This window comes from Poeciliopsis prolifica, unplaced genomic scaffold (assembly GCF_027474105.1).
Source record: "Poeciliopsis prolifica strain line A6 unplaced genomic scaffold, Auburn_PproV2 SCAFFOLD055, whole genome shotgun sequence".
NCBI lineage: Eukaryota > Metazoa > Chordata > Actinopteri > Cyprinodontiformes > Poeciliidae > Poeciliopsis > Poeciliopsis prolifica.
In genome coordinates, this window is record NW_026562430.1 from 3,071,856 (window position 1) to 3,086,238 (window position 14,383).

A 14,383-nucleotide genomic window follows, 5' to 3' on the forward strand; every position below is an offset into this window, starting at 1 on the left:
GACAAAGGAAAAAGAACAGCTGACAAAATCATTATTTTACATTTTCAAACTGTAAACAAAACTTTCCTTTATACAGTCCATCATTCACAGAGAAAAAAAAATCTGTTCAGATTTAGTTTGTCAAAGCAACATGGTCATACACTCAAAATCTAAATACATATAATAAACAAATCAAGAAGTACCACGTTTTTTCTCTTAATTTGTAATGGAGTTAGAAAGTCTTGTTTTAGATCTACTGATTTTACAGCTTTATTTTCTACAGAAGTCACAATACTTTGCTTTTTTTTTAATTAAAATATGAGTTTGTTGAACAAGTAAAAAGAAACAGTTTTGTAATAGTGTGGGAAAATTTTTTATTTGGTAGCCGTCTGAGTGACATTTTTTTATCCTATGGCAAAAAGTTCAGATCCCAATGGTGTTGCAGCAAATACAGAAGTGGTAAATGTGGCGGAATGTTCCTTTAGTCAAAAGCCCAAATATGGAACTACCACTCGCAGGCCAACTTCGTCGCCATCCTTCTTCTCCATTGTTTGATGCTTCGCTAAACGGATCTCTCAGCCTGTACCGTTGGAATATCCCATGCAGTGGAAGTTTATTGACACCGGGTAAGTTTGATCGTGACCAACTGCTGCTGTAAACATAAATAAGGCTGTGATCGCTTTTTTTTTTTGAGCTCGCGGAGGAGCCGCTCGCTGACGCAACGGCTAGAATCTGTCATCGAAGCGCACGAGACAGAATAGCGTTAAGCTAACGGGAAGCGATTCGTTCTGTTTTTATCGAACAACTGTTGCCTATTTTGTTTATTGTGGAAATAATAGCCTGATCTCTGGCATATGTATTTAATAACAAATCAGTGAACGCCTTCATACCACAACGCTTTCATTTTATAACTGTAAATTACTGTAAGGAACCCATCAGACAACATGAAGTAGGCTGAAGGATCTGATACTGACAAATACGAGCAAAACACATTGTTAGTATTTGAGCCATAATTTACAAATAGAGGAAGCATGGAGCAATCTGAAAATTCCCAGAGAACATCTGATAAATGAGCATAAGTTTGACATTAAACTCCAGCTTCTTGTGTTGCTCAATAGGACCATGATCTAGTCAAAGTCTATGTCCTCATGGTTGAAATTTGATAAACACAGTGATGTAAATGACTAGTTAGTTATAATACTATTAAGCTAGGGCACCAGTGTCAAACTTCAGTCCTCCAGAGCCTGCAGATTTTAGATGTGCCACAGGTACAAAATACTGGAATGAAATGGGGAGATAAGTTTTCCAGAGCCTTGCTAATGACCTAATTATTCTATTATTCAGTTGTGGTGCAGCAGAGGCACATCTAAAAGTTGCAGGACATTATTAGCTGGGGCTCCAGGGAGTTGCCCACCTTTGTGTAATGAAGTCCAGCTTCATCACTGTGTAATACTCATTGTAAATCCTATGCTCGTTGTTGCTGGAGTTCCCAATGACGGCTTTAACCTCAGTTTGTACTTTATTATTGATGTGTTGCCATCTTCCACTGCTGTGTCGGCTCTGTGTCACTTTCTATTGGATCGTCCGGTGAATGCAGTTTAGATGTGATGGGATGTGAAAAGCTGAGGTAAGCAGCTGGGACTGTGGTTTTACGGTCTCAGTAATGTTGCCTCTAGTAAGTAGGTCATTTTTATGTCTGTTTGTGGTTGGGAACCAACATTAAGCTTTTCATTTCTTTGGGTTTCGTAAACATTATGAAGAGAGCGGTGTTGGAGTAGCGGTCTGTGTCAGCCTCAGTTGACTCACAGATGCTTGGCCCCGGCTTTTTAAATCACGGAAACAGGAAGCATGTATTTGAAGAGCTATGGCAAGTAGGAACATAATGGATCCTGAATCTATTTACTCTGACTCTAATAACAAACTGGTGCAAAGAATTGGTGCAAACTGCCATGGAAGTCTCAACAATCAGAGATCCGATGGTTTCAAATTCCAAAGTTTGGAATTTCTGGATAAAAATTTCCAGACTAAGGTTTTGTGCGAAACATCCGCCTTAATCTCTTTTACGATGCCAGCTGTTTCAGCTTTACTGTTGCGTAATCAGACCTTGAACAAAGACTCTTGTCCTTCCCCTGGCCTGATTCCTGCCACTCAGAATCTACAAAGATGCACAGACATGTCCCGATAAAACTAAATTAAACTGAGCTCAATAATTAACATTTTCATGATTTACTGTTTTTCTCTTTTCTCTGTTTTTCTGCCAAAAACTGGGTGACAAAAATAATCTATTTGGTGTTTTGGTCTTAACTATCCCTTTTCTTGAAGGACAATTTTATAATCCATTTATTTGTTGCTTTGTTTCAGTTTGGATACATTTTTTTACAGTTGGTTATGAAGCTGTGGCCCTAATTTCTCCTGACTTTTTCAAAAATGCCTTCTCCTAATCTGTAGGTCAGAATCTCTTGGAGCCGCTGTGTAATCCCCGGATTGTTCACTCTGTTGCAGGTAAAAGTGTTCATGAGGTCACGGCCCATCAGCACTGCACCAGGATGTGATGTCATGGCAGTAGCTGTCTTCCTGTCTTGTCCAGTGTTGTGTTTTTTGGGAGAGGGGCCCCTCGCTCCCACCCAGAGGACAGGACATGTTTGAAGTGAAACCCCGGGCAGTGGAAAAGAAGGAATCAAGCACTGAGACAGGTCAGGAATTCGACAATGCCATTTTTTTTTGTTTATAACTCAAATTATTTTTGTTTGATTTGACTTACTTACATGTGAGGGATAATAAAATCTTTGTACATAGCATATTGTAATATTTCTGAACTCAGATTGGTGGGTAAAAAATATGTTTCTGCCCCTCCTTCCCTCAGTGCAGTATGCCGAGTCTCTGGGCCAGATGCTATTATTAGCTCATGTTAGCCCAGTAAACCACATATTTGCTCAAGTGGAAGGTCATTGACTAGTACAGTACCAGACCCAAGAGAGCACACACACGCACACACACACACACACACTGATTCACTTAAACTGAGCAAACATACTTCCTGTTGCTCTACAAAAGCCAGAGCTGCTTCTTTTTGTGAACGAATTATGGCCTGTTAGGTGTTTGAGACGTAATTTAAAAACTGTACAAAGGCAATGACATACAAAATGTCTGCTTTAGAGCCAGTGTTTGGTTTTCCCACAGTACGTTGCTACGATAACATAGCAGCGCCACAAAATCACGGTTGTAATAATACTGTGTGTCACTGCTTTAATCTGATGAAAATGTGGAGACATGGTGAGCAATACAATTCATCTCATCTAACAGCTGAGTCCTACACATCTAAAAGAGCTGCATTATGGGTAATGTTGGTTTAAACCAGTGCTTCTCAATTATTTTCCGTTACGCCCCCCCTAGCAAGAAGAAAACTATTCGCGCCCCCCATTCCCCACCGTGACTATCCATCTCTGCATAACATTTTTTCCTTATTAACATTTTTTTCACTGAAAAAACTCTAGCGGCTTATCGGCGTGATTGGGATGTAACGTATTTAAGTGACGCGCTAATTTATTTGGCTTCATGCTGTCCGCTGCGAGCATTTTTAGACACAGCAAACACAGCGGTCTTTCCTCTTCTCCAACTGTAGTCACAGTGAAGCCAAGCGCTAAATAAGATTCGTCGTATTTCCTCTTCTTAGCTTTCGGTTGACTTTCTGTTGTCTCATTATCTTTGTCTCTCTCCGCTTTTCTTTTCATCCCTGTGAAAAACTTTTTCATGTTGGGGGTTGTTGAATAACGGAGGCCATAGACAGAACGCAGTCGGAGCTTTTTGTTGACTTAACACTGTTAACCAAGGCAAACCTGTTGTCTTGTAAGTCGTAAAATGTTGCACTGTCGCAAACGTGACAGAAGTAACAATGAGAGCGCCACTGCCGCCTACTGTGCGCAATTACACTTTATACTAGTACCGCCAAAAAAAGCCTGTTCCCCCGGATCACACGCCCCCCCAGGTATCGCACCGCGCCCCCCAAAGGGGGCCCGCCCCACTATTTGAGAAGCACTGGTTTAAACTGAAGAATGTTTTTCAAACAAAGCATGGTTGAAAATATGCATTAGCAACTATGTAATTTGTCGCTTCTGAGGCGAAATAAAACAATATTTGTTCATATTGACATACACACACGTTTGAAAAACGTATTACGATATAAGTTTTATATCAGTCGATATCGCTGAGCGTTGATTAGTTTTTTTTTGTTTTAAATATCTGAAATCCACAGTTTTCACTTAAACAGCGAAGAGGTAAAACTTGAAACTGCTGTTGCTCAAGTGACTCAACAGGTTCGCTGATTCAACCTTGCTTGGCTAAAGCGAGGAAAGCTTTTCTTATGCCGACGTTTTCCAGAATGCCATGCGGTTGTGTTTTGTAATTATGAGTAGAGTTTGATATTGGAAACGTGATCGGGATATGTTCCTGGTTTCCAGATGAAGGACTGGGCAGCAGCGGGAGGCACTACACCTCCAGCTCCCTGGGCTCGTGTTCGGCCGGGTCCGGCTCCCTCTACCTGTCCGACAGTCAGGACTGGGTGGTTTCCCCCAGCTGCTCTCCAGAAGAAACCCCCGCACAGATCAGCTCCATCTCACCAATGCTGGCCGAAGAGACTCTGCGCTATATGAGTAAGACTGCATCCGGCTTCTCTTCTAACCAGCGTGTGTGTGAACTAAAGAGGAATGCACTGACCTCACCAGAGGGACGCACAGAGGCCAGAGTCACGAGTCTAACTGGGGGGAGCTAGGGCGAATGTAGGACAGTAGGGAAGAAACACGGATAATGTGGAGTTTAAACATCCAAAATGAGGAGGTGTACGATGCCGTCGCTGTGGAAGGTGAGCCGTTAGCATGCTGCTGTTTCCTTGTGTTTATCAGCAAGGTCAGGGAGAGCGCTGCATTGAAATGGTTTGCTCATGAGAAAGGAAGTAGGGTAAATCTCAAGTTTTGTTTACTCTCCAATCAAACAAGTGGTGGTATGCAGGAAGTGAGTTTCCAGTCAAAGAGACAACTTCCTGTTTTCTTTACAAATGCAACAACTGCACGTTCTGCATCAAAACTGCTTTAAAATGCAGTTGGCAATAAAACCAGTGAATAAAAACTACAGAAACGAAAGTCTGAACTGAAGAGCCAAGTGACAATTTTAAGTGCAGAGTTTTTGTTACAGCTTGTTCCGACTATTGATAGCTCTTAAACGATGTCCGGTGCGCAATCAACGAACAGACACCACAAAAACGACTTATGAACTATATTTAGAAAGCATCATTTCTAATTAATACACAACCTTATTTAAATATTCACTAATTTGTCTTTAGTAGTGTCATTTTGCCAAGAGCAAAAGTTGGAAGTAGGTTCTCTGGTTTGATGATTCAGACTGAAAGCATGTTAGAATGACTTAGTCAAAGTCTCATCATAAATCCATTTAAGAATCTGTGGTAAAATTTAAAAGGGGAATCAACCCTGATTTTCTGTAAGTTAAACTGAAACTGATCTTATCTGGCCTGAAAATTGCCGACTGTCCCATTTTTTTCTGCTGAAAGGAAAACTTTTCAGGTAAAAAAAAAAGAAATTAGGATTGGTAGGTCAGAGTTTTAAAGATCAGTGATCAGCCAGAAAACTGAAACAGCATCTGTAGGAAAAAGTTCAACCCTGTTTCAAAACAAACCATCATTTGACCCCATTTTAAAGCCTAGTAATTATTTATACTGCCATTTCCACTTTCCTCTACATTCTAGTTAGTTTATTGGAACCAAAGGTCCAACCAGACATCGACCGTTGTACTGTGTGAAACTCATAAATGTCAAAACGACGCAGTTCGTTAAGTAAGAAGCTGTTGAGTTATGCAATTCATTGTGGCCAGAGTCCAGCCATCTTCGTTCACTGGAACTTATGAAGTAAACGCGAGATTAAACATGATCCAAACTAGACCATGGATGTGCATCGCCTTGACCACAGCGACGTGCTCCAGCCACGAGGTAAAGAGATATGTGTGAGCACACGCTGCGGCCATCTTTCGAGGTTATTTTCAGCCGGCCGGACCCAGAGGTCATCGAGGGGCTCGGATTACCGAACGACGGGCTCATCTGATTTAATTTGCTTTTATTACGAAGGACAGGAGCTGATCTGCTGCCCCACCTTGTTCTTAATCATTACTTTCTATTATCTTTTAGCTAAAACTGTTGGCTATGCTAATGTACTGTGGCTTTTGTACTTTAAATAAAAGGAAATGATTGTAGTGCTCAAGTCCAGCGTTGTTGGAGTGTGAAGCTGCTGCTTCTCTTTAAACAGGTGGAGCTGGGGGAGCTTTTTGTGCTGCGCCGCTGACTCCCACTCAGGTGCTAACAGCAGATCGGACTAATGAGTAGAACCTCAGAGCTCCAGAACGCTAATGTGGTTTATTAAAGCTTCTGCTTTCACGCTTCATTTCTTCTCGTTAGTTTCTTTTTTTCTGCCCAATTCTCCTTTTAAAAACAGGCAGGTTGATTCAACAGTGCTTTGCAGAAGTCCTAGATCTCTTGAACTTATATTTGATGAACCGGGAAAGGTTTAGTGGAAGGAAAACGTCTGCTCTTTGTTTAGAAATAAAATTGAAAAGTGTGGCGTACATTTGTGTTACATTTATTGGTACAGGGTTTACTTGAGTGATTTCATTATGAAGTACTTTTACTTGAGTGAAATTTCTGGATTCTCTACCTATTGCATGAAAAACAAACATATTTCAACCAAAAATTTACCAGATACAGATACTCACCTGTAGTTTTGTCAAAGTTTATAAGGTGTTTATTGATTTGAAAAAAATGTTATTTTGCCTGATTTTGTTGCTTACTTGAATTATTGTCATTTTCATCCTTAGAAAACCAAAATTTCCCCTTAACTTTATATTTTGGTCCATCTGATTGTGTAATTGTGAAATATTAAATGATTGATAATTTGGTCAGTCATGCAGTACTTGAGGATTTTTAACCAAATACTGTTACACTCTTATTTGAGGAGAAATCTTGATTAAAAATCTATCAAATCCTGATCAAAATACATTAAAATTCATAGTCGTAACGTGTTGAATACTTTTGCAAAGCACTGCGTTCTTCTTAAACTCTACCGTCTTTCTCCCTTCTCTCTAGCTTATCTTGCTTTGGAGCCCTCTCCTTACTCCCATCCCGGCTCTCAGAGCCTCTCCAAAGGTATCCCTCTCTCCCTTCCCGCTTCCTGTTACTCTGAAACTTTCTACATTTAACATCGTTGTGAGAGTGGCTTCACTTTCCCTTCATTTGGAGCCTTTTTTTGCCTTCTGCCTGTAGAGAACAGCAGGAAATACGCTTAGATATGTTTGCTGTGTCTTTTATTTGGGTGTGTTGCGAGTAGACAGAACCTTTTGATAAACAGAAAGTAGCATGCTAGCCATTTCCTGTCGCTTGGAGTGAAACTGGTTTTATTTTGAGGCGCATGAATGCAAGTTTTGGTTGCATGTGCATGCTTGATAACGTGTCGACTAGCTTAAAGTTATTTAAAAAAAAACTTTTTCTGGCTCAGTCCTCAGTGCCGATCGAGTCGAGCAGATGACCAAAACCTACAATGACATCGAAGTGGTCACCCATCTTTTGGCAGAGGTAGATATCCCTGGATGACAAATATTTGGCAGCTGGTAACTGTAGTGACCTCCTGCATTCTTATTGGACAGCGAGACAGAGATCTGGAGCTTGCAGCTCGGATTGGTCAGTCTCTTCTGCAGAGAAACCACCTGCTGCAGGAACGAAACGATGCCGTGGAGGAGCAGCTGGCACAAGCAGTGGACCAGGTAACTCATTACAAATTATGGCATGTAACGTTTAGAGAACGAGTCTCCACATTTACGCCATAAAAGAACGAAATGAGATTGAAGGAACAAGATGCCAGAGAGAGATAACAAGCCTTTGTCTGTTTTAAAACCTTTGAAAGTTTGTTTTATACTTATTTATTTTTGAATAACTTCACTTCTTTTTCAGCATGTTTCAATTCGCCCTGCGGTGGAAATTAAATTTACATAACTGTTTCATCTGCTTAAAACGTGGTTGAAATTTTCAAAATGGCCATAAAATTGTAACTTTTTATTTTGTTTAACCCAACTCCAAATAGGAGTTGAAAGTTTAAGCTTTAAACTTGATCAGACTTTTCAAATTCAAATCAAATGTTTGACTAAATTTGCCCTACATTCCACATTTTCTACATTCCAGGTTCACCAGCTGCAGCATGAGCTAAACAAGAAGGATGAACTGCTCCGGATCGTGGCCAGCGCTTCGGAAGAGGGGGAGCAAGACGCCGCAGTGTCGACCCCGCAACAGCAGCCGCAGCTGCTGGGGGGGGCCGCTGCCGCCTCCGCCGCGCTCAGCCAGCTGGAGCAGCTGCAGAACAAGCTGCAGGAGCTGGAGGAGGAGAACCAGGCACTGAGGTCTGAGGTACTAAGCTCCCAAGGTGGAAATTAAAGAATTAAATGGAAAAAAAAGTAGATTTGTTCCAAAAGACAGTATTTTTCTTCCAGGCATGTCAGCTGAAGAAAGACACCATGACATACGAGGAGAAGGAGCAGCAGCTGGTCACCGACTGCGTCAAAGAACTACGTGAGTTGCCGTTGATCTACTCTAGTGAAATTTGTGTTTGTAATGTGACAAAACGTGGATTGTTTCAGACACAGAGGTAACTTTACCTCCTCCTGACGCATCTTCCTCCTCACAGGCGAGTCCAACAGTCAGATGGTGTCTCTAACGGATGAACTGTCCCAGAAGAATGAAGAGCTGCTCAGACACCAGGAGGAAATCGCTCAGCTGCTTTCTCAGATTGTAGAGCTGCAACACAGAGTGAAGGAGGTGAGAACGCCTGGATTTTAGAAGCTTAACCCACATAAAGACCAAAAACTGAGTAAAGACTTGCTCTCTGTTGGTTCTCTAAAGCTGGCTCTGGAGAAAGAAGAGCTAAGGATCCACCTCCAGGCCTCCAAAGATGCTCAGAGACAGCTAACAGCAGAGGTACGCATCCGATTTTGTGTTCGCATTATTGTTGCAAATATTTAAACTTTTTAAGTTAATCCTATGTTTGCGCTCTGGCAGCTGAACGAGCTGGCAGAGAGGAACGCAGAGTGTGTGGAAATGCTCCACGAGTCGCAGGACGAGATCAGAGAGCTGCGCAGCAGAAGCAGTCCCTCCTCCGGGATGCGACGACATCTTTCATACGGCCTCTACCCCATGGTAAGAAAACTATTTATTATATGTGTAAAAATGATTTTAGTTGGTCTATTTAGAAAATCTGATCCCACACAGGAATCGTTGGCAGCAGAGATTGAAGGTTCAATGAGGAGAGAGCTGAGCATCGATGAGGAAACCGCCTTTCAAGACCAAAGGTTGGAGATGTAAATCTGACTGTTTGTTCCAGATTTCAACTCATACTTTCAACTCTTTAGTTGAAGCATTTTAAGCTTTAAGAAATAAAATGTATGTAACGGTATTGTCTACATATATTAGGAATGTGCTCTGCTCTGTACAGTTTCTAGAAAACAAACAATGTTTTTGATTTAGATAGATTGAGTCTTGCACTAAATGTACCGAAACAAAATAATTTAAAATGCCAACATGCAGATTTCACAGTCAGTCAGTTCCTGAAATCACACACAACAAAAAAAAAAAACTTGGAAAAGTGAAGTGCATCCCTGCTAGACTGTGCACAGGGTTAAAAAGATTACTTGTATCAATGTCATCTGCATATAGTCAACATTTACAAATTAGAAACAAAACTTATTTTTATTCTTACCTGTCTGTCAGAATTTCTCAAAAGAGAGTCTTCCAAACAGTCCGCTCGGTCAACGCCTCAGCGTCCCGCGCTGCTTTGGCCACCCCGCCTATCCCCGGTTCTGGACAGAGTTCTCTAGTAATGACCTCCCAACCTTTCCAGTCAGCAGAAGGGTAAGAAACCTGTATCTGACCTACAGTCACGATGTAATGACATATTTTAAGTCTTTAAGTTTTGATGCATATCGTGTTTGCAGGGATGAGGTACGAATGGGAAAGCCAGGACAACCAGGAGGAAATGACCTCACCAAAGCTCTCCATCGACTCTCTTTAAGGCGGCAAAACTTCCTGTCTGAGCGTCAGTTCTTCCAGGCGGAGCGTGAGAAGAAGTTGCAGAATGAGACGGGGGCAGAAGCTGGCAGCGAGGGCAGTTCCCCAATGGGCAGCGTGCTCTCCTCCTTTTCCAACCTCTCCGATCTCACAGTTGGCTCCACTATTTTCAAAACCTTCCTGCCGGAGAAACTTCAAATCGTCAAACCAATGGAAGGTAATGTTTCCACTGCAACAAAAACATCATTAGAAAATTCATGCACCACTAACATTCTTAAATCTAATTTGCAAATTACTATTAAAAATTTCTTTAAATTTTAAATGTTTTATTTTTATTGGAGAAAATGTTTAGCTTATGCATTTTTGTATTTACTAAAAAATATTTAAATTGGCTTAAAATTAGCTGAATTACATTAGCTTGATTATTCTAACTGGCTAGTGCCATTTGCTAATCTGAGCAAAGGTTTGTCACAATTAAGTAAACTGGTATTTAAAGCAGTTGCCGTGTGAGTAATAGGTGTTGGTTCAGACATTATAACTACAATATTTTTGATTAACTCTTTGAGCTAAATGTCAAAAGTTAGCATTGTAACATTAACTTGTGAACCGTTTCGTCTTCTTCAAAATAGAAAAGTATTCCCTGCACTTAACTTATTTTTTGTGTAATGTTAGAACGTTTTTCCAAATTTAAAATTCTATGCACAAAATGCCATCATGACTAAGTATGAAATTGAACGATTTTATACTTTCTGCTCCAATATGCACTGTTCTTTCCAAATTTAGATCACATTATGTTTGTTTTTAGGCTCCCTGACGCTTCATCACTGGCAGCAGCTCGCCCAGCCTCACCTGGCCACCATCTTAGACCCGCACCCTGGGGTTGTGACAAAGGGTTTCCGACCTCTGGCTCAGGATGCCATGTTCCGGTTGTCAGACATGGAGGAAGACGAAGAGGCTGAAGAGCACAGAGAGATTGCTGCCCTTGAGAAAGGAACAGCTGAAAAGGGTAAAGAGGAGCTGGATGAGGAAGAGGAGGAATGCGGGATAACCTTTAACGTTCGCCGTTCATCCACATCAGAGGACAGAAACCGTTCTGTTGCACCTTGCACCAATGCCCCTCCCCCCTCGATCCAATCAACACCACCTGGAGCGCCTTCCACTTCCTCCTTTGTCCCTTTGGACCTCTGTTTGACACCCAGTCACGTCACAGAGAAATCCAACCAATTGGCTCTTCCCATTCCAGGAGTTTCTGCAACAGCTGTCCAATCACAAACTAGAGTTTCCACCTCAACATCTTCTTCTTGTGGTACAGTTTTTCTTAAAATGTTAATACTTTAATGTGACAACATCACTGTGAGATTTTCTCATGAGCTTTGTTTTGTGTTCAGTCCAAAACCCAGGAAAGAGTCAGAGCTCCACCTTCTCTACCTACACCTTCACAACCTGTCGTATTCTCCACCCTACTGACATCACACAGGTCACACCAAGGTAAGCCAAAAAAATAAGGTGAAACATCAGATTTGCAAGAGCTGTTTTGAGATAACTCTAAATTCCAAGTCATTTTCTTGACTTCTTTGTGTTTTCTAGCTCTCAGTCGTCCCTTTCAGCCAACACGCCCAGCTCCATGAGAACGGGTCCCAGTACTCCGGTAACTCCCTGCAGGCTGAGTTTGGGTGACTCCTTCCCGCCCCGACGCCCTCCAGCTCCCCCCTGCAGCTTGGCCAAACTGGTCCAAGAGAGGGGTATTTCTGCACAGGTTTCCACTGATGTACCCTCTCCATTGCCCAGATCTGCTCCACGGCAACCCCTGTTGCGACTCATGCCAAGCACACCGCCCAACTCCCCCTCTCACTCTCCCACTCCCTCGCCTGTCCCTGCAGAGCCCCGCCAACATCCGTCTGACAATTTTCTAGCCTCACGGCCTGCAGAGCTTTTTCTCCAAGATGTGTACGGGTTGAACCTAGGCCGAGCTCCACATCCTGACCTGCCCAGCCCTTCTCAGCAAACCCCCAGCCTCTCCTCTTGTTCCAAGCCAGGCCGAGACAAGGCTAACCTCGTCAGCGTTGGTCTGGTAGAAAGACTTTGTCGTTTGGGGTTCACTAAGGTGCTGCACAGTTCAGAGTCTGACACGCCAGTGCCGCACCAAGAGTCCGCCAAGTTTGTGTCGGCAGGTGGTGGAAGTTTGATGGACGGCCTGCGGCGCAATCAGAGTCTCCCGGCGATGATTGGCGCCAGAGCAGGAAGTAAGTCAACCGGACATCCTCTTCATCCGACCTCCCTAGCTATCCCCCCACCACCATGGGGAAACCTTAAAGAACGACGCCGGCATCTTGCCTCCATCTCGCACCCTCCAAGAAGTTCAAAACACTAAAGGAAGGAGTCACATCGCTAGCACCTCCACCTAAACTCTTTCCTTTCTACATTTTGGAGAGAAGAGTCAGGGAATCAGCGGGAAGAACAGTCCCTCCTTTTCATGACGTTGGTGAAAAGCACAATTGAACGTTTATAGTGATGCTGAATTTTCTAAATGTACTCATTCGACATGACGCTTGGCCTTAGCTTGACTCTTGTGTTGGGTTTGCATTTCAGTAATTCTCGTGAGACTCTGGATGTTCAGGTGCAACTTGAAGCAGGATTCCTTCGTAGTCAGGAAAAGGAACTTGATCTCGGCATGTTTCCAAGTGAGGATAATTTGAGAAAAAGAACAGTTTGGAAAAGACTATACTTTATTCCCAATCCTAATATCTAAAGGTTCTTTCTTCTTTTTACTGAATTCTTCCTTTTCATTTCCTCCTTTCTGCATAAATTTATTTTTATTTCTGTATCCTTTTCATCTCCTTCTATCCGTTGCCTCCTTTTTACCTTTTTCCTGTCTTCCCCATATTCTGCATTCCTTTTGTGTGTCTTCTGAATGTATTTCTCGTTCTTGCTTTTTTCCAGCATTCATAGAACTGTTTTCTGTAAATCAGTGGTGAATGTTGGTTTGTTTATGTTTTGAAATGAAGGTAAACATTGGAAAGTTGAGCCTGAAAAAGTATGTAAGTGTCTGAGGGTTTGTGGAAGTCGATAAGAAAGAACGTTTGTTTTGTTGGATCATGAGGGAAAGTGGTGATTGATTGAACAACTGAGCATCCAGAGTCTTGCTGTCCAAGGGCTTGTTCTGTAATCAGCAAGAAGAACTGTAGAACAATGTCATCCCAGCCTATAACCCCCGTAAATGGTGATTATGTCCGCTTCTAGAAAGACGAGCCTCTGGTGTCGGTGGAGGAGCAATCTGACTTCCTTTTATTACTTAGGCGCTAGCTAGAAGACTTAAAGCATAACATGAAACTGCCAGGCTAATCCTGTAGTCCAGCTATGCCTGTAAACATACCAGTGATGGGTTTATTTTTACTGTTAATATACCTTAACTTTTCCATCCGTGTGGTGTGGCAAACGCATCTGCATGAAAAGCAACATTGCCTACATGTCCCAGCATGCATCTGTCAAAAGGCAGGTGGGGACAGGTTAAAGCAAGGCTAAAACCAAAATTGACAAAATGTTAAAAATAGGGAATGGGGTGTGAGAGGAATCCGTTTTTCTTCAGGTTTTGTGTGTTTTTATGAATATGAGGCCTTAAATAGAGGCAAGCACTATTTTCAATAAAGTTTGTTGCCATGTTTTAGTTGCACTTAGTCGGTTCTGGGGATCATTGCTGAACTGGACTGAACATATTTGATTTTTCTCAGAAGTCAGCTTCAGACTAAAGGGAAAGGGCACATGCAATACCAACATTGGCCAGCAGGTGGGAGCATTTCCCACCTAGAAAGTACTTGAAATCAGTTTCTAAAATGCCTAAACATTAACTTGTATCTGCTCTTATGTTCTATAGTTAACCTTTAGTAACATCTGTATTTAAATCCTGACATTAATGAAAACATGTTATGTGTCCGGTAACAATATAAGCTAATAATTTAACTAATGTTGCATTTTTCTCCACATAGAGGGAATCCATATTGATGTAAAAAACTTTATTTTTGTTAAAAATAAATATTTCAGGCTTGTATATGTTAAGCATTGTGAAAAGGAAAAAAATTACCTCTGATAAAGGCATAATGAGTATTTCCATCTTTTCCTTGTAAAATTTAAAGTTCCGCTTTGTGGCTTTTGATGGATTAAACATCTAAAATAAAAACAGAACTTCCTGGTGTTTCCCAGCTGTAATCAGAATCCTATGTTGTTGCCTCTTTTGTAAAATAAAGCTACTGAAATTAAAAAGTCTGGTTTATTATGAGAGGTTTGTTTGGGGATGTTGTGGAG

At 41.7% G+C, this 14,383-nt stretch overlaps 1 protein-coding gene across 7 annotated transcripts; it reads left to right on the plus strand.

The window, feature by feature from the left end:
• Positions 1-521: 521 nt before the first annotated feature.
• On the plus strand, positions 522-14,341 carry trak2 (trafficking protein, kinesin binding 2). Of its 7 annotated transcripts, XM_055059689.1 has the most exons (17): positions 522-605; positions 2,482-2,672; positions 4,437-4,628; positions 7,121-7,180; positions 7,530-7,606; positions 7,678-7,794; positions 8,210-8,431; positions 8,515-8,593; positions 8,709-8,839; positions 8,924-8,998; positions 9,080-9,217; positions 9,290-9,369; positions 9,788-9,928; positions 10,012-10,301; positions 10,890-11,390; positions 11,473-11,572; positions 11,672-14,341. In XM_055059689.1, the coding sequence occupies exons 2-17, from the start codon at positions 2,618-2,620 to the stop codon at positions 12,453-12,455; spliced, it is 3,042 nt and encodes a 1,013-aa protein (XP_054915664.1). In that variant the 5' UTR covers positions 522-605; positions 2,482-2,617; the 3' UTR covers positions 12,456-14,341. The 7 variants fall into 7 exon arrangements, with proteins under 7 accessions (XP_054915664.1, XP_054915665.1, XP_054915663.1 ...); XM_055059690.1 differs by lacking the exon at positions 7,121-7,180; XM_055059688.1 differs by lacking the exon at positions 7,121-7,180 and having other exon boundaries at positions 9,080-9,369.
• Positions 14,342-14,383: the final 42 nt, after the last annotated feature.